Source organism: Xenopus tropicalis, chromosome 4 (genome assembly GCF_000004195.4).
Source record: "Xenopus tropicalis strain Nigerian chromosome 4, UCB_Xtro_10.0, whole genome shotgun sequence".
Lineage (NCBI taxonomy): Eukaryota > Metazoa > Chordata > Amphibia > Anura > Pipidae > Xenopus > Xenopus tropicalis.
This window is the reverse complement of record NC_030680.2, coordinates 118,179,388-118,205,042: the sequence shown is the minus strand read 5'-3', so window position 1 is coordinate 118,205,042 and position 25,655 is coordinate 118,179,388. Positions and strand designations below refer to the sequence as shown.

Below are 25,655 nucleotides of genomic sequence, written 5' to 3'. Positions count from 1 at the left end.
GTTTTTACTTCCTTTCCATAATTTTCATATGCAAAAAGGGTTCAGGTTTGGCAACTTCTGTGCATTCCTAGTAAGTAATATTAATTAATAGTTACTAGAAACTGTGTAGTCATTGCTAATGCCCCATAATAAAGTTTGTGTTGCAAAATAAAGGATAATAATTATAAGAACAATGGCAAAAGAGAAATGTGCTGAAGGAGGGAAAAATAAAAATCCCTACACACTTTACTTTGAAAGTTTTACTAAAGTGTGTTCTATAAGCGCCCCCTAGTGGCACCAACGTGTATTTGTTTCAACTGCAGTCATTCATTCTAGGTAATAAAAATGTGCCACTTAAATCACCCCAAATCACCCAAGGTCAACCTGTGTACCATTACCTTAGAAGGGACCCTAACATTCAGGTAACAGTTTAAATCCCAGAGATTTAGAACAAAAAACTCCCCCTTTGTGAATTTATTACATGAAGACCAGTTGCAAGTTGTCTTAAAATTTCACAGTCTTAGGGCTAAACTCCTCAGGAGATTTTGTAGGACAGTGTCAGATCAACAAAGTGTATCCTACAAGTCCGATGTAGTCCCATGGGTTAAAATATAATGGGACTGATGTGTGAACTACATGAAAGATTTGCTATCTGGCATGATGAGCCTGTAGGAAGAGAACGCTACATGCTGCATCTTCATCCAACAAGATAAAATCTGATGGTGTCTGACAGACTTTTTTTTCTCACTGAAATACACTGATGGAGATGCAGGGACATAACATACCATCAGACTTTACATTACACCTGTTGGGAATCAGATTTTGTAGGATTTTACAAAATCTTGTGCTGCTAGGTGGTGTTGCATGGGAAGATTAGATAAAATCTGACCCACAAAATCTGTTCAAACTGTGGAGTTTAGCCCTTAGTGTAGCCACCTCACCCCTTTAATACTGGCCACATATTGAATCCACATCCTGCAGATTGGCTGTCAGGCAGGGAGGTGGGGTGTCACGTCACTGGGTGGGGCCTTGATGTCAGGGACGGCCACTGCCATCATGGGGGGGCTAAGACACAGCAAGTGGCGATTGCCCAATCACCTCATCGGTCTTCGAGGATCCTGGGAAAAAACAAATAGGGAAAACCGGCAGGCAATTTTGACCAGGTCAGCTCTACTGAAAACCGGGCTGTCTGGGTCAAAACCGGCAGGTAGCAACCCTACCTCAGGAGCCTCTCAGATGTTGGGGGCCCAGGGTAAATTACCAGAGAGCCATAGCCTCATACTATTTCTAGGTATATTTGCAAACTCACCCGTGTATGGAAACTTCTACACAGATCTCTGTAAAAACTAGATGTATCACAATATTATCTTTCATGTAAGGGGAGCAGTTATTTGGCCACTAAAATAATTAACTAAGAACAGATTATAACAAATATGGAAAAACAAACTCCAAACAGCATTTTTTAATTTTTCTTTTATTACAGGTCCACCATAAAGGAGAAAAATAATATTTTTTGCCATTTTTTTTCTCATTTTAATTAATAATCTTCCCACAATGTTTGGGAGGCAGGCACTTGCATCAATACATAATAAACTGCTAGGTATTGTCAGAGCTGTCTATACACATCACTTCCACACCATGTATTTACAGATATACACATAATGTACATATACCACTGGGCAGATTTACTAACCCACTCCCCCCCCCCCCAAGGTTCAGTAACATACAGATACATCTAGGTGTATTTTTACATCAAAACTCACCTTTAACACTGGTGAAATGGGTATGTCACCCCTATCAAAAAAAACCCGTAAATCTTGGAGCTGGGATGGGATCCCTTATGGCAAGAAATACTACTAAACTTGAACAAAACTACATGTTGCCTTTCAGTGTGGGGCCCATGGCAAGCAGTCAGTCAGGGGAGAAATGCTTGTCACAGTCTCAAGTACAAACTATCGGCCCAAAATCTGCCAGTGCCGTTCACTTTAATGGCAGACTGGGCTAATGTCAGGTATTTCTTTGCTGGCAGAACAAATGCCTGGTGTGCCATGGGCTTAATGGTCCAAGCCTCTAAACCAAGAGTATAAGGCTTACCTAGTGATTTGGGGTGTTTTCTCAACAATCTTTTTACCTAACTCTATTAGCAGTAGCAAAATTCCCCTAATTGCCCACAAGTATATTTGTTAGGTAGAAGCAGACAATTCCATAATTTTCTCATAATTCTACATTAAACACTATTCTGGGCATGAAAAAAATGTTGTTTCCTGCAACAATACATGTGCCATTAGCCTAATACTATCCCAGAAGAAAGGAACTATGTTCTTGGATTCGGCCATTACAACTGATCTACAGGTTTTACCCCAGAAGACATAGCTGAAGCCACCAGTAGCCCATGTAGTGTGATGCTTACATGGCTTCATACAAAGCTTCCATGCCTTATGGTGATACAGACAAGTCTGCAGGGCTCTGAACACTGAGGCAACAGGCTGGACAGATGATGTGTTCTGAGCCCAATGGGAGCACACAAAAGTATGACTTTCCCACTGTACTGAGAAGTATATGTTCTGAGAGCCAGAGCTATAAGGACATAGAATGTCAGCCAGCTCTACTTCTTAAGTTTTATGGTGCCTGGATAATGAATCCACTAATATTAGGAATTTTAGTGTAGAAATGCACCTAGATATATTTCAAGCTACTGAACCCAAATAATCTGGCACCAAATTCTTTCCTGGCATTAATGTTTCCTCCACAATACTGTCTATGAAGTACGGAGGAAGCCGTTTCATGATGCAACACTGCTGGCAAACTCAGGGGTACGAAAAAAAATTGTGTTATAAAGGAAAACAGCCAATAATGTAATTTCCCAAAATATTACTACTCCATAAATTAAACTAAAGCTGCTTATAAAAGATACTGTACACTCCGCAAATAAAATATGGCACACGGTCTAAATGTATTCATTAGCATTAGCAGCTGAGCCCTCCTGTCTCCAACTGCAGGGCTATCATACATAACTTAACAGCAAGAAAAAACAGCTAACACAACAAGCAAATAAAGGCATAAAATATACAAGTGCATCTGTTTGAAGGGAAGGAGGTATATATTAATTTACATAATAAAACGATGTAAGGCTTTTGCCCATTACATCACAGGTCATTTTACTTGAACATTTTGTAGATGTTTTCAGTCGTCGATTGTCACCCTGTGGCTTTCCACACGGGGCATTAACCCATCTCCCATTCTCTTTAGCCATTTGTTAAGCAGCCAAAGAGGCCGGTAGGTGCTATTACACTAAACCTGAAGAGCTGTAGGTTTGCTATCATTGTTTTAGAAATACGGAAGCAGCTAAACTTGTCTTGAATTGCAGGGTTAACTGAAAAATATCTTGAGCTTTTGTAGGTCAGTACCTTAAAAACTGCATTGGTAAGCCAAGAGCTAGCTGCTGTATTCCTTATGAATACTGCTGGCCTTTAGCCAAATAATGACTACTAATGACTCCCTAGTACCATAAGTAAACTTTGTTGGGTTCTTTATGGGTGTCAGGCAGACTCACTGTTCCCTGTAGAATATATTAATAAGCAAGAGAATAACTTCTATATTTTCTGCAGAGATAACAATGAAAAACCAACCCAGACATCCTAAATTGGATAGGAAAAACACTGCTAAATCCCATGTTGACTCTGCATGATGGAACTTCTTTCTGTATTGTGCAACTCTTCATATTCACAAGCCTTAAGAGGCTCTGATGTAGAGATAACATTTGCAGGAATCCATTTCATTAGGCTTACTAAACCTGCTCTGTGCTGGTTGGTGGTGCCAGTCCCATATATCCAGTGTTATAATCAAATCTGCTACTGGTTAGTTGGATTTCTAGAAGAAATACAACTAACCCTCCTTAACTCTCTGCAAGTCCATGTTTGCATAGTTTCAGTGATTTGTAAAAGTTCTGTAGAACATTCTGAACAATGCTAAAAAATATTTGTGTACTGTACAACCACTCCTGCTACGCTGTAATCATCAACTCAAGTCCATAGGAGCATTCTGTTGCAGGGAATTGTTTGAGCTTCTTCTGGACACACATGTACACATGGAAACCAGTTCCTCTCACCCACTGACACTGGAGGTTTATAAGTATCACATTTACTGATGCAGGTTGCTCAACCTGTTATAGTCTTAAGCTGGTCATTGTTGGTGTTACTTTGAGTGTCCATATACGCACAAATACGACTGCTGTAATTAAGAATTTATCCGGATGTCTCTTGAATAAAATAGATTTTTGAGTCCCATCATATTGCTACAAAATATTTGGATTTTCTCGTGAGGATTGTCCTGGAAGACATCTGCTCTGAAAATGATCTGTTACACGGGTAGATGGAGGATCATTCTAAAATGATCATTTTGTGGTAGTTATATCCATGTATAGTCCCATTGTGTTCACTTCTATTTTCAGCTGATAATTAACTCCCAATTCTGTTATCTGTAACCTCCATCATATTCTGTTATTATTTTGGTATTTGGTTCAAACAATGGCAGTCGTAGTGCTAAAGTCGTGAAAACAGAGCATTGGCTTTCTAATATTGCATCTTGTTATATAAAATCTACTCAATCACAGCAAAATCAGTAAAATCAGAGCCTTAGTAAAGGTTACTACCTGGCTGCTGGCTGATGGAGAACACCTTGACCCCGAGGTCCTCAGATTTTTTTGTTCGGCTTCCCATTTTTTGGATGAAATTTGGGAAGACCGCATTTGGTAGGGGGTTCCCCTGTTTGGTTGGGAAGACCCCATGATATGGATACATGGTCATAATGGTCACTTTCATTGTTGCAGGGATAACAAGCAGTGAAGAAACAATCACTGCTAAAACACTTGGGCCACCCCACCATTTTTACTGCATAGGAAGCTAGTCAGTCCAAAACGTTTGCAAACAAATGCATGCATCCATTCATATGAAATAGTTTTGACATAAATTCGGCATATTAGCAATCCTGCCAGAACAAAAACATTAATGCAATGTATCAGTAAACAGTACATAGGGACTATGGGCCTTTTGTGTTCTAGATTATTTCTTCTATTCTTCCAACCAGCACCCAGGGTGTAACCTTTAATGACTGACAGCCTCCTTCTGCACAAGGCTGCATTGTTACTGAGTAGCTTGGATCAATCTGTGGCAAGCCCAGTGATCCGGGCACTTTATGGATTTCAGCTGAGGTTTCTTTCGAGGAGGTTCTTGGAAGACGTCCATTACATGGCTTTGAAACTTTGCTGATCTCTGTTGCACCGGACCTGTAGTAGGGTAGGAGTACATTCAGAGAATTCTGGGAAGAGAGCTAGTGGCAAGAGAGTGATCTAAATGCAACTCATTGTATAATGTCAGTAAATTATGAATCTTTCTGCTAGTTCTCAAAGCTTATTTAGTCTCTGACAAACAAGCAAATAAGGAGGTTGCAATTAACAATTTAGGCTAATAGTAACATGCTTGCAAAGGAGCAATCATTGTCAAATGGCTTTGTTGTAAACTTAAAATGAATATAGGGTGAGGCATTCTGTGTAGCAGGGATGTCAGTAATAATGTCTTAAAATGTTTCATAATAATGACACTGTATATTATGCAACAAAACTGTTTAATCATACATGCTAACATTCTTTTAGTTGCAGACATTAGCCCCCAGCAGAAGCCATATCTGCACTGTGACAGAGACCGCCCGCACTTCCTCCATCTAATCCCACAACTGGAATTTGAAAATGGTACATTCATTCATTTATAGTTGGCTGAAGCCAAATCGAAGACTTAAAATGCTTCAAGAAAGTCTCTTAAAAAGAATATCCAGATCAGTAAGGTGCTTATGCCCATTGCTTGGCTTGAGCCAGTACTGGGCATTAACTGGAAAGGCAAGAAGTGGCACCATTATATCTAACTAGATAGACAAGGCAGCCAGTTAGGTCTAGCAGTGCAGCCTATTACAGTGGGCTCTTCTGGGACATCAGCAGGGGCAATTGGTTATATGGTATTCTATGTTTCTTATTTATTTATTTGTAGGGCCTTTGTTTACAACAATAGACCTGACTGAGGAGGAAGTACGCTCTCAAACAAAAGCCGGGGTCTCAGGATTGGGGGCTGATATCTAGACACACAAAGAAAGTCACACTTAAAGCACATGGATATTAATACATAATGGAAAGCTATGTTGAGAACCCGTCGGTAGAGAGTTGCCCATACAGCAGAGGCAGGCTGGCCATCTGTTACCTTTGCAAAGAGACTTTCCAGAAGAAACCTTGACACTATTCTTCTGAAGAGGCTCAGGAAATAAAAAAAGTACATCGATGAAACAAGGGCAAGTCAAAAATGTGCATTGTAAAAGATTTTATTAACTTTGAAATCACTGACTAATGAATCTGTTTCATTGCTTTGCTGGACAGACTTGTGGAAAGTCAGAATACTGTACCAGCAATCAGAATGAGCTGATCCAATGTCTTGTGCAACCCAGGACTCAGTCTGCCAAAGAGCTATTCATGGAATAGGCTTTAATACAGTTCAACAAGTAGATCCATCCTGCTAGTTGGATCTAACGCAATGCACTGTGGGTTATAATATACAAATGGTGTTTTAAACTAACATGGTCAGACTCACATGGCTGGAACAACATTCAGTGTTCAGCTGTTCTAGCTGGCACATATGGAAAGAGCCCTAAAGCAAAGATGGTCAAAGTGTGGCTACATGGTTGTTGCTGACCTACTACTCTTACCAAGGCAATCATCCTTAAGCTGGCCATACACGCATCGATAATATCGTACGAAACCTCGTTTCGTACGATATTCGGTGCGGGTATGGCAAGTTGGCGAGTCGACCGATATCGCAGGAGGCTGCTGATATCGGTCAACTCGCCGATCGGCTAGGTTAAAAGATTTTGATCGGGCGCCATAGAAGGCGCCTGATCAAAATCTGCCTTCAGGGCTGAAGCGGCAGAAGGAGGTAGAAATCCTATTGTTTTCCAAGGAGGTAGAAATCCTATTGTTGAATGTTAGTGGCCGATTGAACGATCTTTCGTGCGACCGATGGTCGCACGAAAGATCGGAAATCGCCACGTGTTGCCACCTTTAGAATGCCAGAGATATATCAGGATAAAGAACTCTGAAAAACAGTTGTAACTAATAATCTACTGCAAACATGAATTCAGACTGCTTTCCACTAAAAGGTCTACAGATATTTACATGCAGGGGCTGGAGTTTGCTCATCTTTTTTGTATTAAGTCTGAACGTATCTCTTACCTCTAAATTTGACCTTGTTTTCTTCAGCACATCATGTGTTCTGGTTACTGAAATGAGAAGATATATTCACTTGTACAACTAACATGAATATGCCCCATTCAGACCACATCAATCCAGTATCATCACAGACAGTGTTTAGAAGAGTTTTAAAGGGATAAAGATGCTAAAATGCAAGGGGCTCCTACACAGATGAACATTTTTCTCACAGCAAGAAAAAAAATGAGGACACTGTAATATAAGCTGTGCTGCAAGTGTCAGAACTGCATCAACAAGATCAGCTTCATGTGTATATAAATATGACAAATATATATATACTCCAACAAATAAACATACAGATAGAGGGAAACAGTGGAACTTGTTCTGTTGTTGAACTACTGCACATCCACATTATCCCAGCATGCCTAGCAGTTCATTAGAGTACTCGCCAGCCCATTGATTATATTGTGAGATAATTTTCCTTACTACTATATGAAAGCTTCTGCCTTTGGTTCTAGAACAACATTCCAAGTACTGTGCAGGGCCTGTGCACTACTAAGTAAATACATACGTTGGCTAACAATGAAGTGCTCCATGCTTTCCTTTGCACGGTTTGTGCTTTTCAGATGCTCCTTAGCCTCTTGTAATGCCACCTCCTGCTCCTTTAACTTGTTTTTCAGCTGACAAATTTCCTCTTTCATAGCCTGCTCCTGCCAAGCAAAGAAAAAAAAATCTGAATTAAAAAAGTATCCATTACCTAACTGGAGCAATAATAATTCCTCTAGATGGCATTTTTAGGGGAGTGGTGCATAATGACATGATTTGCAATACTCTTACCTCTTTCTTTTGCTGTGTGGCACTTTGTGTATTGGGAAGAGCTGCTCTCCAAAACATACCCAGCAGGGAAGCCGACTCCTTGAGAATTTGGTGTAAGGTGCTGGTAGTAGAGAAAAGTCTTTTGATGCTTCCATAATCCAGTGCCTGACAGAAAACAGGACAAAGCTATAGATATTATATGGGCATTATACTGCAATAATCCATTATTAAACCTAAGTTACTGCGGCCATACTTTGGCTGACCTTGATCATATAGGACCGACTGGCTTGTGGGTGGAATAGATCTATGATGTGTGACTTGGCCAAATAAAAATGTTTCATTTGTTTTGAGCTGACTGTTCATATGAGCAGATCACATAATGGTCTGTCAAGACTGTCTTCCCAAGGAGCCATACCTGCCTAGATGGTCAGGCAAAATAAATAAAGGCAAATAAAGTGCTGTCTTGTATAAAAAAGGGCATTGACTCAAGGGATGAGGACATATTTTTGCCGCTTTATAGGTCCCTGGTAAGGCCTCACCTTGAGTATGCGGTGCAGTTTTGGGCTCCAGTCCTTAAGAAGGATATTAATGAGCTGGAGAGAGTGCAGAGACGTGCAACTAAACTGGTAAAGGGGATGGAAGATTTAAGCTATGAGGTTAGACTGTCGAGGTTGGGGTTGTTTTCTCTGGAAAAGAGGCGCTTGCGAGGGGACATGATTACTCTGTACAAGTACATTAGAGGGGATTATAGGCAGTTGGGGGATGTTCTTTTTTCCCATAAAAACAATCAGCGCACCAGAGGTCACCCCTATAGATTAGAGGAAAGGAGCTTCCATTTGAAGCAGCGTAGGTGGTTTTTCACGGTGAGGGCAGTGAGGTTGGGGAATGCCCTTCCTAGAGATGTGGTAATGGCAGACTCTGTTAATGCCTTTAAGAGGGGCCTGGATGAGTTTTTGAACAAGCAGAATATCCAAGGCTATTGTGATACTAATATCTACAGTTAGTATTACTGGTTGTATATATATAGTTTATGTATGTGAGTGTATAGATTGGTTAGTATAGGTTGTGTGCTGGGTTTACTCGGATGGGTTGAACTTGATGGACAATGGTCTTTTTTCAACCCTATGTAACTATGTAACTATGTAACCTTTAGGCTCTATCCCCACAGCTGATTACATGAATCCATTCAAATTGATGGGAACTTGTTACCTTAGTCCCATGAATTTCTAGGAAGGCTATGTTTAAAGATGATTGCATGATTGTCTCCATCTTCTGAATTAACATCTTTCCTTCCAGTATTTGTTGCTTCAAGGCAGTAAAATCATCAATGTGACCAATGACATGACGTCCATTTTTGTTGGCAAAGGACCCATCGGGTGCATCACCTTCGAGCTTTTCCGACTTGCTCTCCCCTGATGCAGAATTGCAACTTGCTTCTAAAAATACAGTATTATATATGGATTAAAAAATTAAATAAGTATTATATAATACCCAAGTGTTGCTTAAAATATTTCTATCACAAAAGTGGTAAATAATAACATTTGAAGCACAACTGACCCATTAATGCTCTGGAGGCAGCTGAAGGAATCTTCACATCCAAAGCAAGCTGCATTTTGTGCTACTGCCCCTTTAATGCAAGCCAAATATATATATAATGATCTAACTTAGTTCTTTCTACAAAGAACATAAGCAGTACCTTAAGTAAATAACTAGAAGATCCCTTTTAATGGGCATATACAAGCATATATATATATATATATATATATATATATATATATATATATATATATATATATATATATATATATATATATATATATATATATATATATATATATATATATATATATATATATATATATATATATATATATATATATATATATATATTGGTTTTCATAAACTGACTGGCTGAAATCATGTATATTTCCAAAATGGTATGTAAGAGTGGGCTCATTAACAATAAAAGTTGGTTAAATAATTGACTGGTTTTGATGCATCTGGTGCCAAAGTGACAAATTAAGTAAAGGTATAAGGGCTAACTGGATGAGAGACCTAAGGTGCACATTAGGACAAGAGCCATAAAGAACCCACCGTTATTTAATATATACAAGGACACAAACATATACACAGATATATACTGTATATATATATATATATGTGTGTGTGTGTGTACAAACATATATATATATGTATTTACACCTATGGTGCGCTTGCAAATGCTACAGTATTGTAGAGTACAATACAGCCCCTTTAAAGTTCAGGTTATTAACTGAAATTTAACAACAAGTATACCCTCCCCAGTTAATTCTAGGCAGAAGAACCTGTGGTAATAGTGTAATTTATGAATGAGTTAAGCCTCAGCAACCTGTCCACTTCTAGGACGAGCAATATCTATCATGTATCCAAGCTCTGCCAAGTTCTATGGGAGAACTGAAGGACTGCTATCTTCAGGTTATAAAGTCAACAGACACAGATGTAAGGACACTCCTCATTCAGCTCTTTACATGCAGAATGCACACAGTCTTTTGGGTTAGTCAATAAAACAAACATGCACACAATAACGAGCTGGGAACTTCTGTAAAAACAGAAGTCAGCCAACAGTTGCATTCCCCTGAGTATGGCATCCCTGAATCAGCCACTATTCAGTATTATCAGTATTATTGTCTTATTTCCCTTCTGGTTAAGTCTGAACTCCTTGCTTAGAAGTCCATGATGCATTTACCTTGTGCCTTGTTGAGAAGGGACAGATCTAGGACTGGTGCTGTATGGGATGCATTAAGGAAAGAGCTTGAAGGGAAGAAGGTAGACGGGGAGTGCATGCCAACATCTCGCACAGGAGGAGAAGGGATCGGATCTACAAACCCAAGCAACCATTCAGTCATCTGTTATTTATTTAGCGACAACACAGCAAATACATTACACATATATGTGTTAGGCAATGTTTGGCTCTCCTGGTATTGGTGAAATAGAGCTCTCATCACCCTGATAGAAGACATCTCATAGAAGACAGGAATGTACCAATGTTTTTATTTACCTTGGGCAATATATCTACAGTCTCTTAAAAATAGGTTTGAGACATTTTGTGCGTTAGAATTCCAAGACCCCATGCCAGACCCATATGATGAGTAAATATAATACACACATAGTTCCTCTATGGAGATAGTTACAGAAATATTGATAGCTTCTTAATTCTTGGTCTAGGCACCCTTACAGTTTATTTGGTTTCTCATGGTATGGTTCCCTACATAAAATAAACTGTCAGTTCTAAACGTTCTACCTTGGAAAAGCTGCTTCTTTGCAGTGTGCTCACAAAGAGGAAAGATGTTGATGGATGAGGGCCGCATCTCATTTGCCCCAAAGCTTCCTTCTAGCTGTTTCTCTAAATTATGCCGTATAGAGGTGTTGACCTGAATGCTTTTCTCCATCTGGGACCTGAGACTCCGTACCTCTGATAGAAGTTCGCTAAAGTCATAGTTGGCTGGGAGGCTGTGATATGTTTCACCACTGAAAGCTGCACTCCAAAAAACACAAACAAAAAAATCATGGATTTATAAGAACCAAATAATATCTGTTGCCCTGTATAAAAGAAATGCACACTATGGCTAAACAGACACATCTGGCCACAGCAGCTTTGGCATTTGAGGCAAGATGTACCCCCCTCTATCATGTGGGCTTTATCTGGGCTTTATGATGCAACAGGGTCTATCAACAACACATACCTGAGAGTACGAGCTTGGAAGAACCATATAGCCTTTCATACACCTGCAGCTCAGATTGCATGCTGTTGACCAGTTGACAGTTTTCATTCAATTGCTGCTCCAGTAAAGTGGCTTGGTGCTGTAACCTTTATAAGTAAAGATATACTCCAGTCAATATAAAAAAAAATGGCAGATAATGTGTTTGATTACAAATTCAGATTTTCTGTTTTTTTATATTTTGTTTAATTTGTTTGCCCACTGAGTGATTTTCCATAGTTTTGTACATATAAAATGTATATAGCATTTCAGCACACTATCTTCCCTTACCTGTTACTCTTCTCCTGATTTGACTGTCGCTCCTTCTGAAGATGGAGAATCTCCTGTTGCTTTTGATCAAGTTCCTCTTGAAGTTTTTTGCTTTCCTGTGTCTTCTGCTCTAGATCTGTTTCAACATTCTTCAGCTGTGCCCTTGAAGAGCTTAACAATTTCTGCAAATTCTCCAGCTCCTTAAAGTAGTCTGCCAAGGACAGAGTGGGAGAAATAAGGATATGAAACAACAAATCTCTCAGGAAAATATCAAGACCAAGGCTTCTACTTTATACCTGCACAATTGTGCTGTTGTGCTCCATTATGCACACCTATTAAGAGACTGATATTTAGGGACGTTAAACTATATGTGCCCTAATGACAGTATTTAAATATAATGCTCTGATTCAGAATATATGTTGTTGTACCTACAGTTAGGGTACACAGCCGATACTCTGTATCAGCATAAATGTGCCTGCTACTATTGCTTTCATTTTTATTTTTCAAAGGATGTTGCCAGTTGTCCCCCCAAACACACAGGAAATCCCTTACCTCTGGAGATCTGATTGATTCGGACTTGTAAACTGAGGTTCTCTTCCCTGAGTGCTCTGTTCTCATTGGACAGTTGGGGCAGTGACTCCAAACCATGGATGTAAATATTAGTGGGGGGACCTGGAACATAAACAAAAGATTATGATGGAATGCAGGGGAAAATGCAGTTGTTTCTAATAAAAACCCTATCCACAACATGTAGCAAATGTGAATATATTGAAATAGAGTTAAAATTGGTTTATATTGTGCATATTCCTTTTTCAGCAGTTACTATTCAATTACAGGGGAGGTGTATTATATACTCCTATCTTCTGGAGCACTGTGCAGCCTCTAATTCACTCTTATACTCTAGCGGGAATCCCCAACCTTTTTCTTCGTTAGCCACATTAAAATGTAAATATTGGGGAGCAACACAAACATGAAAAATGTTCCTGGGGGTGCTAAATAAGGGCTGTGATTGGCTATTTGGTGGCCCCTATGAAGTCTGGCAGCCTACAGGAGGCTCTGTTTGGCAGTGTACCTATTTTTTAATGCAACCAAAATCCTCCTCCAAGCAAGGAAATCAAAAATAAGAACCTGCTTTGAGGCCACTGGGAGCAACATCCAAGGGGTTGGTGAGCAACATGTTGCTCCTGAGCCACTGGTTGGGGATGACTGCTTTAGAGTATTTAGAAAGCATATCAGCATAGCTATTGCATCCCGACTGAGATACATATAAGCCTCACAGCACACATGCAGTAACTGGGACACATATCATACAATTTGCCAAACATCACAGAATGTTTCCCTAGCAGAGACACAAGTGCTGTCTTCTCATTTCTTCCTTACCACTCCCTTTAGTTGCAGCTGTGAGCTTGTCTTCTAGCTGTGCCCTCAGGCGATCATTCATGTGGATGGATTCCTCCAGGCTTTGACGGAGGTTTCGGATTTCAGCAAGATGTTCCTCCAATAGATCCGAGCCTATTATCACCCAAAGAAGATGAGGAAATTTGGAAAATCAGCCATGTAAACTTACTACATAAGCATTGCTATCTTGATATATTTTCCTCGAAAGATTGTTAGCTTTATAATGAATCAGCTTTAAACAGGAATTAAAGGAAAACTATACCCCCAAAATGAATACTTAATTTTATATTGTGATAAGTGACCTATTAAAGAATCTCACCAAACTGGAATATAAATATATCAGTAAATAGTGCCCTTTTACATCCTTTCCTTGATCCACCATTTTGTGATGGGCTGTGTGTTCCCTCAGAGATCACATCACCAGAAATAACGCAGCTCTGACTGTAACAGGAAGAAGTGTGGGAGCAAAAGGCAGAACTCTGTCCATTCATTGGCTGATGGGGCCTAGCATGTATGTGTGCCTTGGCTTGTTTGTGTGCACTGTGAATCCTATGATCCCAGGAGGGGCCCTTAATTCCTAAAATGGCAATTTTCAATTTAGGATAACCCAATAGCACATGCTACTAAAAATTTATATTTTTCTGAAAATGGTTTATTTAGATGAAGCAGGGTTGTACATATGAGCTTGTTTATGCAATATATTTTTATAGAGACCTATATTGTTTGGTGGTATAGATTTCCTTTAAATCCCTGTGGACCCTGTTTGTTTTGTGGAGATAACTGTATATGAAGAATGATCAGAGAAAGCAACCAATCACATGTGCCATTACCTGTGAGTTTGCTAGCAGACTGGTACCCAGAAGATCCAGAGGAAGCATCTCCATGGACATTTCCATTCACAGGTCTGACCAAATGTTGCATGTCCCACAACCCACTGCTGTTTGAGAATCCTGTCTCTGCTGCCCTGAAACCTGGGGCATTCTGTGTTGCTGTTGTACTGGGTATGTCATGCAAAGGTTGGGGAAAATAAGATGGGAACACGGAGGAGGTGGTTGTGTCAAAAAAACTAGTAGAAGCATGGGCTGGTCTTATAGCTGATGATGCCATAGGCATACCTGCAGGGGGAAATGTAGATTATATCAATTTTACACTGATGAATTCTGAATATTTTTTTTAAGAATTCCTTTAAATCTGCAAACATATTAATCATTAATATATAACAGGTTAATATGCAACTCATCCCTGTAGATGTCTGTGTTATACATAGCACTGTTAATTCTTACCTTGCATGACCACTCTCAATAATTAATAGCCCTAGTCATGTTCTCATTTTCCATACTTAAGCATAAAATAGCCACAAATGATTTCATTACAAGCTGAAATAAAAATCATACTGGCCCTGTATTTAAGAAAATGACTCTTTACACTAAATACGTGTAAAACGCTATATATTACTGTCAGTAGTAGTTAGAAGGAGATTTTCCAGGCAGAGAACTATCACTAAAATTATGTTTCTATTTAAAAGGGCTGTTTACCTTTAAATTAACATTTAGTATGATGTAACAATAATATTCTGAGACAGTTTGCAATCTGTCTTCGTATTTATTTTTTCTTTAGCTTTAATTTCACACCTCTTCAGTTTGGTATTATAGCACCTTTCTGGTTGCTAGGGTCTTATTTTCCATAGCAACAGGGCAGTGGTTTAAAAAGAGATAATAGTATAATAGAGGGACTGAATAGGTAAGTAAATATATTCCTACTCAAACAATATGCATTTTTAATACAATCTGAGCCTGCCTTGTTATTGCTGTTATATTCTAGAAGCAAAAAGATAGTGAACAAACGGCTCATATACAAGAAAAAAGATAAAAAAAAACAAGCCAACACCATTTTAAGAACACATGTTAATACGTACAAAGTTAAGGCGTTAACTGACACAAAGCAGCAGACACAAACATTGGCAGCACTCCATGCTCCATACGGTATACATCATGCAGGTTTCCCAAACTTCTAAACACCTTAGGATGCCAGAGATGTCCCTCAAATCAGTAAAAGCTGTGGGAGGCTGGCTAAAGCTGCTGATTTGTGAATGATACAGTTGCGTGTGGTAGGGCAGATTCAGTTGTTTGCCATGGGTGTTGTCCGGTCAGTGTTGCTGACCCAATGCTTATTTGCGATTAGACACAGGGAGAACTGTGCTTCTAAAAATACCATACACCATGTACGTGATCCTACAGTTATACTAGCATTTTGGACCAATTTGCTCACCTTTGCTGCTGGAGGCATAAGCCTAACACTAGTGCAAGGGAGTCCATGTATTACTCACGTGCCACCTCTACCCTCACAGGCGCAACTTGAGCCCATATATGGCAGTTTACTATCTGGTGCTAATATCTGCCTATATGCAAGTGCACAGGAATTCTGGGAAGAGTCTTGGACTTGGTACACACTCAACAAGAAATATTTGGGAAACCTGTGTGAGATGTGTTGAGACTTAGTGATCTTCTAGCCATGCAAAAGCCAAGTGACAAAAACATGGTAGAATATGGCTCTCACTTTCTGCCAGCTGCTTTTGCAGTATGTGGAGTTCTTGCTGTACTTCTGCCAGAGAGAAGACTGGTGGGCCACTGACCATGGGAGGATGAGCACCAAAGGGTGGAAAAGGTGCACTGGGTGGAAGGGCAGCACTCAGCACATTAACTGAGCTAGGTGGAGGGATAAAATGTCCTGGAAGTGAAAGAAAGGGCAAGGCCGGACAATGTTGACATTGAAAGAAGAAACTAAAACAAAATGATATTTGGATACATATGAATCAATGTTGGCAGGCATGTGTAAAAAATTTCTCTCACATCCCAAAACTTTTTAAAATGTGTTCAGATAATGGTTTCAGACACTGCTCCTCATATCTGCCACAACATAAAGTAGCATGTTCCAGTCAGAGAGGAATCTGCACTATTCCCTTTGCGAGAGGAAAATGACACACCCGGGTATGATATAGTAATACACAATTGATCCCCGTACCTTGCAGAGTTTCTGCAGAGTGAGGCTGCGCTGATTTTACATGGAGCTTGGGCTGTTGCTGAACTTCATGAGAAGTGGAAAGTGATGGTTTTGCGGGGTGAGAAGCCACGTTATCGATATGAATGGCATCTATGGAAAGCAGATGGCAAATGAAAGATGACCATGATGGAGTTCAAGTGTCCCAAACAATCCACAAAATACTTATTGTCTTTAAGTTAGTTTGTAGGTTTAATGTATACTCTGCACACACACACATACTGTATATATATATACTATGTGTGTGTGTTTGTATTTATGCATATAAAGACTGTATCTTCAGTACAGTTCCTTACAGACCTAGCATCTTCCCTGAACTGTGCCATCTAAATCTATACAGGATATTACCTGCGACGTGGGTGCTTCTGGTATAGTCGCTGGCTGTGGCCACCTCTGAGCAGCCATCTAAATCATCATTGTTGGAAAGCTGGTCATCGGACACAAAAGAGGTCCTGTCAGATTGATCTGACTCAGAGATAGCATGGCTGCTGGATGGAGTAAGGGAATGGCCTTCGAGCTTGGACTGAAGAGACTCTATGATTTTGTCCTTTTGTTGAAGCTCTTTGCTAAGCCTGTCAAAAACCAAAGTGTAAGTCATGTAAGGAATGTGAATATGCACTAAATTGCTGAATTTGAATGGTTAAATAGATTTTCAGGACAGAGAGCATACAGGGAAAGGAAGCATGGAGCACATATTCCATATGGAAAGAAATGCAAAGGGTGTGCCAAAAAAGTAACAATGACTACCAAGGGTAGGACATTTGATTGTACAAGGTGAGAGTGACTGAACCATCTGATTAATAAGTCCATGCATGGCCCGGTGTGTGTGTGTGACTCGTGGCCACGCTGTGTGACATTATTGAAGGGGGCCCCAGAGTACAATATACAGTCAGTTGTGACAATTACCTGATGGCCAACAGCTCATGTCTGGATTTATCATCGACATCTGAACGTTCTTCTGAAAAAAGGGGAAAAAGAAAATATTAATTTTCAGCAGCTAAAATGTAATCATCGTAGGGAATCTACTTCCAATGAAACATACACCGGGAAGTGATCTCTTATTAAAAATCAAATTGGCAAATCCAGTGCTATGGGCAAATATGACAAAGCTGATAGGGTCCAAACTCGAAGTAATGACTTATACAGTACAACATATAGTTTAACAATTTAAACTACAAATGTGCATGAATCAAGTTGAAAAATTTAACAAATATTCATGGGCAATGTGTACTAATGAATCCATTACTGGCACTTATTCTTCTAAGTATAAAAAAAGGCTTACTGCTGTTGAGTTTATTGTTCAGTCTCTCTGCTAGCTGGGTCCCTTGAGTCAACTGTTCACGAAAGCCCTGGCCCATGTAATAGTCTATATCGTTGGCACGAAGAAGCTCCTCAAAGGATTTAATGGTGTCCCCTAGATGTTGAGTGAGTATATGGCAGACACTTCGGCCTTCTCGCAGTTTCTGCCTTAGAAGTGACAGCTCTCTAGCCTGAGCTTGAATTAGGGAGTCGTATTTCCTGTAAGGATGGACATATGTGTAACTAATTGGGATTTAAAAAAAAAAAAAACATGCAAAATATCATTATTGCAGACATTAGTGATTTTAGGCCCCTGACTTTTGCTTCATAAAAAAAAAAAAAAGCACGGCAGTTGGGGCCCGCTGGTCACCGTACAAGTCCTCCCCCGCCCCCAACCTCCAATGCCAGCTTCCCCTGTTGTTACACCCTAGTCTTAGATATTTTGTTTGTGCTAATGATCCACCTAGAACGCATCACAATAAAAATTTCAATCAGGTACTTTAATGTTCCAGCAGTCTGATAAAGTGAATATAAAACAAAGTGCAGTACAAAAAGTACCCATTTTTTAATCACATTTATTGTTGTGGAATGATAACTTACCCAGGCCATGTTGCAGATTTAATCTGATCCTGAGCACCAACATCTCTATGTGACTGATGGAGCTGAGCTTCTAGCATAGACACCCTTTGGACAAGCTGCTCTAAGTCTTTGGTAGAGTTAACACCAACTGTATCTGACTGCCAGCCTTCATCTTCATCTGTAATGCTGTGTGATGTGGAGCCATGAAAAGAGACGCTGTGCTTCAAGCGATGGTGGTTAGCATAGTCACTAGAAGCAGAGAATGAGCGTGCTCGGCTTTGTAGGTTACTTATCACCTTCTGTGCCTTCTGTAATTGTACTTTAAGGTTCTTGACATGTTGCTGAAGGACTGTGACATCCTCTGATTTCTCCCAGTCTAATGTCCAGTCATTCTGCCCACATTCATTGTTTTTCAAAGGTGAGCTAGTTACTAAGGGTGACCAGCCTTTATACGGAGAACTCGGCTCTTCCATAAGGCTGTTCTCACTAAACAATTCTTCATGCTCTTCATATTCTGCAGGCAAGAGACCAATTAGAAGGTTACAACATTAGAATGATGTGTAGATTTTATTTTTATAAAGTATTTCCTAACTCCTGAATTGTGTGGCATGGGATTATCAAAGGTTGGATGTATGTCCACTGATACCCAAGCAGCCTGCTTTTTCTTAAGCAAGTATTTGCTATAAAGTTGGCCTGCAAGCCCATAAGTAGACATGACCATTATGCTGGCTTAAGATTTAGGCTAAATGTAGAAGTTTAGTTCCTGACATTATTGTGCTATAAACACAATACAGAAATGCAGTAAAATAAACCTCCTGTGGGTGGAAAAATGTATGAAAATAATGACACAAAGAATTGTGCAATAACTACCATTATAATTTTGTTTGGAACAAGAAGGTTTCTGTTTACTTCTATCTCAAACAGGACTTTATAAATCATCAGAAAAACATACCTGGGCTGGTGCTTTCTTCCCGATCAACCTCATTCTCACTTCTTCCACATGTCTCATAGCCCAGATCCTGGAAGTCAACTTGTACTTGTTTGCTATCTTGTTCTACCAATGATTCATCTGAACGGAGAAAGAACACCCGGTGGATATCATTCTTTTGAACTTTGGGTTGAAAGAGGTCTGTCTTGAAGGCAAATTCTTTGATAATCCTGGTGGAACCAGTTTGTTTTTCCCCATGTCATATTTTATATAATGAACTTATTGAACCAGCCTAAAGGTTCAATATCTCTATAGTAGTAATGATCCAGTCCTTTAAAGTTGTCACAGGGGGTGACCATACTGGATACCTCTGTTAGAAGTGTCTGCGACACTCACATGCTCAGTGCGCTCTGAGCAGCTGTTGAGAAGATAAGCTTAGGGGTTGTCGGAAATTATCAAGCAAATAAAGTGATGTTTGTCTGTCATATAAGGCTCATGAACAGGCTGATGATTAAAGTATGATGCTAATATAGCCTTGTATTGTGACATTTATATCGTATATATAGTATATTGTGAGTGGGGCCCTAAGCTCAGGGAAGTGCCAGCAGCACAGAGCATGTGCAGTGAACCAGAAGAAAAGAAGATTGGGAGCTACTGGGGGTATCAGATCTTCATTGCTAAAGGGCTGGGGTTGCCTTGGGCTGGTACAAAAGCAGAAAACATAATGTACAACATTTCCAGCCTACGTCTTTAATTAAGCTTTAGCTCTCCTTTAAAATGAAACTGGAAAGCTTCCTTGTAAATGAGATGACTTTATTAAAAGTAGATTCTCTATCACTCTGCACACAAACCACTTACTAAGCAGGCCTCTGTATTGCTTCAGCTGATCAGTCTGTGCATGCACAGTGGCTTCTGACTTCACTAATTTGTCCTGTAGCTCCTGGTTTTGACGCACTCTTTGAGCAAGTTCCGAACGCAGTTGCATGGTCTGGACCTCCAGATTGGCTTCGTTTTCCTGCCAGTCACTGCCTAGCTCCTTTAATACACATTGGGAAGCAAAACAATGTTAAACACATCTTTGCACAAAATATATATGTTGTAAGGAGGAAATACTCTTTACACAGACAGCAAACCCTTTTTGCCACTATATCAGGGGTAGGGAACCTAAGGCTCGGGAGCCAGATGTAGCTCTTTTGATGGCTGCATCTGGCTCACTGCCAAATCTTAATAAAAAAATAACGGGGGCGTGGCCTGCGCTCGGCGGATAGAAGACGTGTTCTAAGGCATAGAACACGTCTTCTTTCGGCCGAGCGCAGGCCACACCCTCCTCTGCATCACATCCGGCAACCTTGGGACCCATCCTACCTTGCCCTGCAGCATCCCCGGCCGAACAGGCCTGAAGCCGCATCATCCTCCACAGGCAGTCGCAAATCGAGGCCCCGGCTTAAACATGTTGTATGGCTCTCATGGAATTACATTTCAAAATATGTGGTGTTTATGGCTCTCTCAGCCAAAAGTTTCCCGACCCCCTGCACTATATAACAGCTCAAAAGTACAAATGGGAGCTCTTGAGTCCATTTTGAGGGTTTGAGAACCCATCTCTGCTCAAGAAAACATCTGGGACATTGTTGTTTACACCTGCCTAAAGTGGTTACAGGGGTTCTTGATAAAGTCACCAAGCTGGGCTTCATTGAGCAAAACATTTGGCAACTTGTCCACAAGTTTAAGCATTTTTTTTAGTTGTTAATGACCCATTTGCATTACCTAGCCAAAAGACAAAAATTCACCTTTTGCACAACATGTGGCTTCTGTTTTGTGCCATGTTTTTCAGGTTCTCCAACATCCCCTGACGAATTCCAGTTGCAATGTCTCTTAGATGTTTCCTCCTCAGGCTGCTCATTTACCACAGCTGAACGTTTCATAGTGGCTGAAGCCTTCTCCGTCTTTAGGCGTTCTATTTCCACTGCCATACTGACAATGAGGTCTGGGTTAAATGTCCCCGCTCCATCTTGTGAATTCAGTGCCAACTGTTCCTTTAAATGCTTTATCACAGTCTCGGCCTGCCTCATCTTTCCTTGTAGCTTTCTCAGCTCCACTCTTAGGCCCTTATCTACTGATAAGCCCTCTTCCTCCATCTTTTCATCCTCCCATTGTCCTAACTTTTCACTTTCCATCTCCACATTCCATTCATTCCTTTTTTGGCATAAAATCTGTAGTGCATTTCTAAAATAAAGTGGAAGGGGTGAAAAATAGATTCCTATACAAATAGAATTAATAATGTCAGTTGAAACCAACTATAGGTAAATACAGCCCTTACAATAAAATATAATAAATTGCATTCATTATTTATACTCCCATATAGTGTTAACATAGTAACAAATTGAGCCCAACCTTTTATGTCTATATGAACCCTGCCTAACTGCAAGTTGATCCAAGGGAAAAAAAATGAAAAAAAAACCCTTCAAAAACCTTTCCAATTTGCCTCAGAGAAAGAAAAACAACTCCTTCCTGACTCCAAGATGGCAATTGGACCAGTCCCTGGATAAACTTTTTTTTAATATAATTTGTATGTTCAATACCAATACAAAAATTCCAACCAAAGAGTTTTGGAAGGATAATTTTATCACATAAGAGTGTTTGATAAAATGTATGAAGCTGGAGAAGCTACCTGAAATCTGCAGCATCGGATATTCCTGCCTCTTCCAATCTGGACTTCAGAATTCTAAGCTCCTCTTCTGTTTTAGTCTTTACTTCCATCACTTGTTGGAGTTCATTTCTTACACTGAGAAGTTCATTCTGCAGGTCCTTGTCCCCATTTGCAACAATTGGGGCTGAGTCCATTGAATCTGCCTACACAGATAAACAGAAAATACCTCATGCTTTGATTTAATAGGATACCTTTTAGGCAGAATGCATCATAAATGTAAGGCTAGCGTGTCAGCAACATATCCATCACTTTAGTGTTAAGCATGCCTAAATGAATGGAGAGGGAGATCTGCTTAGCTAATATTTATCAAATGTATGCCACACAAGAATGCTCATAGTTATAAACTAGAATTGAATTTACCTGTGGTTTTGGCCCTTGCCCATTACTCTGATAATCGGTGTCATCTTCTATGCTATCACTGAACTGTGAGCTGGAATCCTCATCCACATCATTATCCTCTTTTAGACCTGAAGAAGAAATGTTCATTTTCTCAGCATAAAAACTAGATCTTCCTCTGCAATTCTTTCTGAACAAATCAAGCACGTAAAAAGTCATGCAAGGAAAGGCTGCCAAGGTTCATTTATATTAGACTCACTTTTAGACAGGAAAGTCAACCAGAGAGGCCTACAGGGATGCTTGTTAAAGGGACATTGAACCCCCCTTATCAAAATTAGTTCAATGAATTGGGCTTGTGCTGAACATGCTACTGCCTTTTGTCATAATTAACAAAAATAACAAATTAACTAAACAAGGCAAAAACTAAAACTGAAAGTAACATTCCAACTTCCTGGGTGTTTATAACAAATTATCAGTCCACTGAGAAGCCCCTTGTATAAACAACTGCATTTCTTTCCCTTGCTGCAGCCTTTGGTAGGCTCAGAGATAAGGAGCAGCTTATTTCTTAATTAAAACACAGGTTTTAAACTCATGTTTAAGAGCATGGTATGTGGCCTCTTTAAGTCATCAGCATCCCTGGTCCCTATACAATTTTTAAGCAAAAAGTACATATATGTTTGATATGCCACCATACAGTGCTATATCTTTAGAGCGTTTCTCATCCCTTGCACAGTTTGCTGGTCTATACATGGTATGGTTTCATCATTTTGTAAAGCTTGTATAAAGATAGAAAAACCCTGCTTTTTAAAACTCCAGCACATTTCAGACTACACATTGGCTGTTTTGCCCAACATTCTAGGCATCCTTAATATGACAGGTTCCTAATTGGTTTTCCCAAGCATATACAGGATGAGCAGTTTGACTTGACTCTTCTCAGACAGGCAGACTTATTATTATTCCACCCCATGCCTATTCATCTGCGCTGACTCTTCTTACTGATTTCAACCATAAAAAATACGCAGATATGTGCATATGTGTAAAATTGGAATACATATTAAGAATTGGTTTGCATGGCCCATCAATCATTCTTCTTAAAAGAACCTGATTTACTGATCCCCTTAGAAAAGCTGGCGTGGGCGTTCTATTCTATAATGCCTCGGCTGTTCAGCGCTGGGCCATTGTCTCCTCTCTAGGTCACGTGCTACTCACTCATCTTGCAGTGCAGGGAAGGAGTACTTCAATAGGATTCTGTCTCTGCTTTGATCATTTTGTGAACAAACTCTAATATTAAATGCTTTAAATAAAGTGCCATAAAGCCCTTTGTTTGACAAATAAGCAGCTAATTTTTGCATGGTTTGATGCCGAGCTTATAATCTGTATCTATGATTAAATGTAAGCTTAGTGTTCCTGAGTTCTTGCAGGCGAATTACTGATAAAGCTTTCAGTATAAAGAAGCAGGTACACCTAGCATAGTCTGTAATATAGATGAAATAGCTATCTGTACACATATATCTATAGATATTCAGAAAGATAAGGCTCAAAACAAATCTAAATACCCTGTAGCATACAATGACTTGCCACTATTTTAGTTTTGTTAGAGCCCAATTCTCTAAGTGCTATTGCTTTCACAAACTTGGCCAAACACTAGAAGTTATTGTATCCAACTTCTACAAGTGTGCAAGGAATGCCTGGTGTGTGCATCTTATCTGATTTATATTGAATACAGTTATGCTGAACAGGAATATATGGGAGCGTGAGAAGTGATCAGCAACTTGGAGCACTTTGTACTCAGTTTCTCGCAAATGAATAGGGAACCTATAACCTAAACCTATTTGCTAGTTGCTGTCCAAACTTACTTATGTCAGCATAATGCTCAAATGTTGATAGGGAACAAGGCTCTGACAGCTGGACACACATAGGCCAATCACTGAGCTATTGAACACAACTAAACCAGTTTTTGCTGCAAGGAATTATTTAACACTTGATCACAAGAAAAGTGCTGTGGTTTCCATATCCAGGATGGGTAATCAACTATTAATTGGGTCAACATGGTTATGAGGCCAGCCTGAATTGCCATTTTGAGCAATTTCATCTTATGTGACTATTTTACAAAATGTACAACGGTTTTACAGAACTGTCATATGTGGTCCCTAAGTAAGAAGCAATGGATGGCCAATTTGATGGAAAGTGACTAAACTGTTTGATCACCATATGTATGGTATGTGTGTGGCTTCCTAGCCATCAGCCTACCAAATAGATCAGTATAAATTGTGACACATTAAGTCCCGATGCTTATGTTAACTACAAAAATAAAATTATTTCAAGCAGTACAGATCTGTAAGGGACTGCAGTTCAGTTAAGAAAAACCTTAGAGGAGTCGGTATTTGGGCAAATGAGGCAAGTGTAGCATTGGTGCATTCAATTTGTAATCTTGTATTTTATTCTTATGCCATGTAATGCTCATGGGAAATAGTTGGTTGTAAGAACGAATTTATGCTGCTTGGGTTAATAATCAATGTATTTTCCCATTAAATGTTCACTAAATCATATTGCTGCAGATGATTCGTTACAGGAGTCTTATATCTCAAAACATGGGAGCAGCTATGGTTGTCCTTGTAAAGATACAATCATTAAAGAGCCCTTAAGAAAACACATCCACAAGTAGCTGGTGTGGCCACCATTCTGTTGTCCCAAACATTTATGCAGAGTGCACAAAAAAAAAGAAAAGCAGGAAGCTGCACCTCCTTTTTACTTCCTTAACTGCACCATGAATATTGCTCGGGATTGGAAGACTAGATTACAAGCACAGTTGTGTTCATACGGGTTACTACACTGGAGTACAGCTGCACCTGTTTAAAGAACATCTGCTATCTGCTGTACAGCAGCTTGCACTCTATACTCAAATGCAGATATGCTTTCTAAGAAAGAACAGGGAATTTTGTGATTTGCACATAATATTACTATGCTGCATTATTGGGAAAGAGATTGAAATAATTTGGGAAAGGGCATCCCTGGAGGCAAAATCAGTAAGATACCCATTTATATGTTAAAAAATGATCTTCAAAAAATACCTCTCTGGCCTCAATGACAAACTGACTGGAGCTGTACTGTGCAGCACCAGGGTCACCAAGGGACATAAAAGAAGAAAAAAGTTATTGCAGAAAAGACTAATGGGAAAAATGTTTTGAGCGTGAGCTGGCGTACCCCCTTCTTACCTTCAATCCACAGGGATGCAAAATAATACGAGAACACCCCCTAAGTTAATAAAACCATTTTAGGAATACTAGCAGGTTGATGCGATTAAAT

General features: G+C 39.6%; 1 protein-coding gene across 12 annotated transcripts in view; it reads right to left on the bottom strand.

Moving 5' to 3' along the window:
- Positions 1–1,436: 1,436 nt before the first annotated feature.
- Positions 1,437–25,655, bottom strand: part of pde4dip (phosphodiesterase 4D interacting protein) — an 89,091-nt gene continuing 64,872 nt past the window's right edge. For 6 of the 12 annotated variants that reach the window (XM_031900295.1, XM_031900296.1, XM_031900285.1 and 3 more), the window contains 24 exons: positions 22,374–22,480; positions 21,975–22,156; positions 21,094–21,529; positions 20,165–20,342; positions 19,331–19,447; positions 18,400–18,892; positions 17,783–18,018; positions 17,407–17,458; positions 16,849–17,072; positions 16,465–16,593; positions 16,000–16,170; positions 14,274–14,558; positions 13,426–13,557; positions 12,598–12,717; positions 12,067–12,256; positions 11,761–11,885; positions 11,319–11,552; positions 10,764–10,895; positions 9,248–9,474; positions 8,060–8,203; positions 7,794–7,932; positions 7,247–7,293; positions 6,225–6,276; positions 1,437–5,263 (listed from right to left, as the gene is read on the bottom strand). In XM_031900295.1, the coding sequence (XP_031756155.1) occupies positions 5,121–5,263; positions 6,225–6,276; positions 7,247–7,293; positions 7,794–7,932; positions 8,060–8,203; positions 9,248–9,474; positions 10,764–10,895; positions 11,319–11,552; positions 11,761–11,885; positions 12,067–12,256; positions 12,598–12,717; positions 13,426–13,557; positions 14,274–14,558; positions 16,000–16,170; positions 16,465–16,593; positions 16,849–17,072; positions 17,407–17,458; positions 17,783–18,018; positions 18,400–18,892; positions 19,331–19,447; positions 20,165–20,342; positions 21,094–21,529; positions 21,975–22,156; positions 22,374–22,480 (4,295 nt within the window). In that variant the 3' untranslated portion in view covers positions 1,437–5,120. 12 annotated transcript variants of the gene reach the window in all.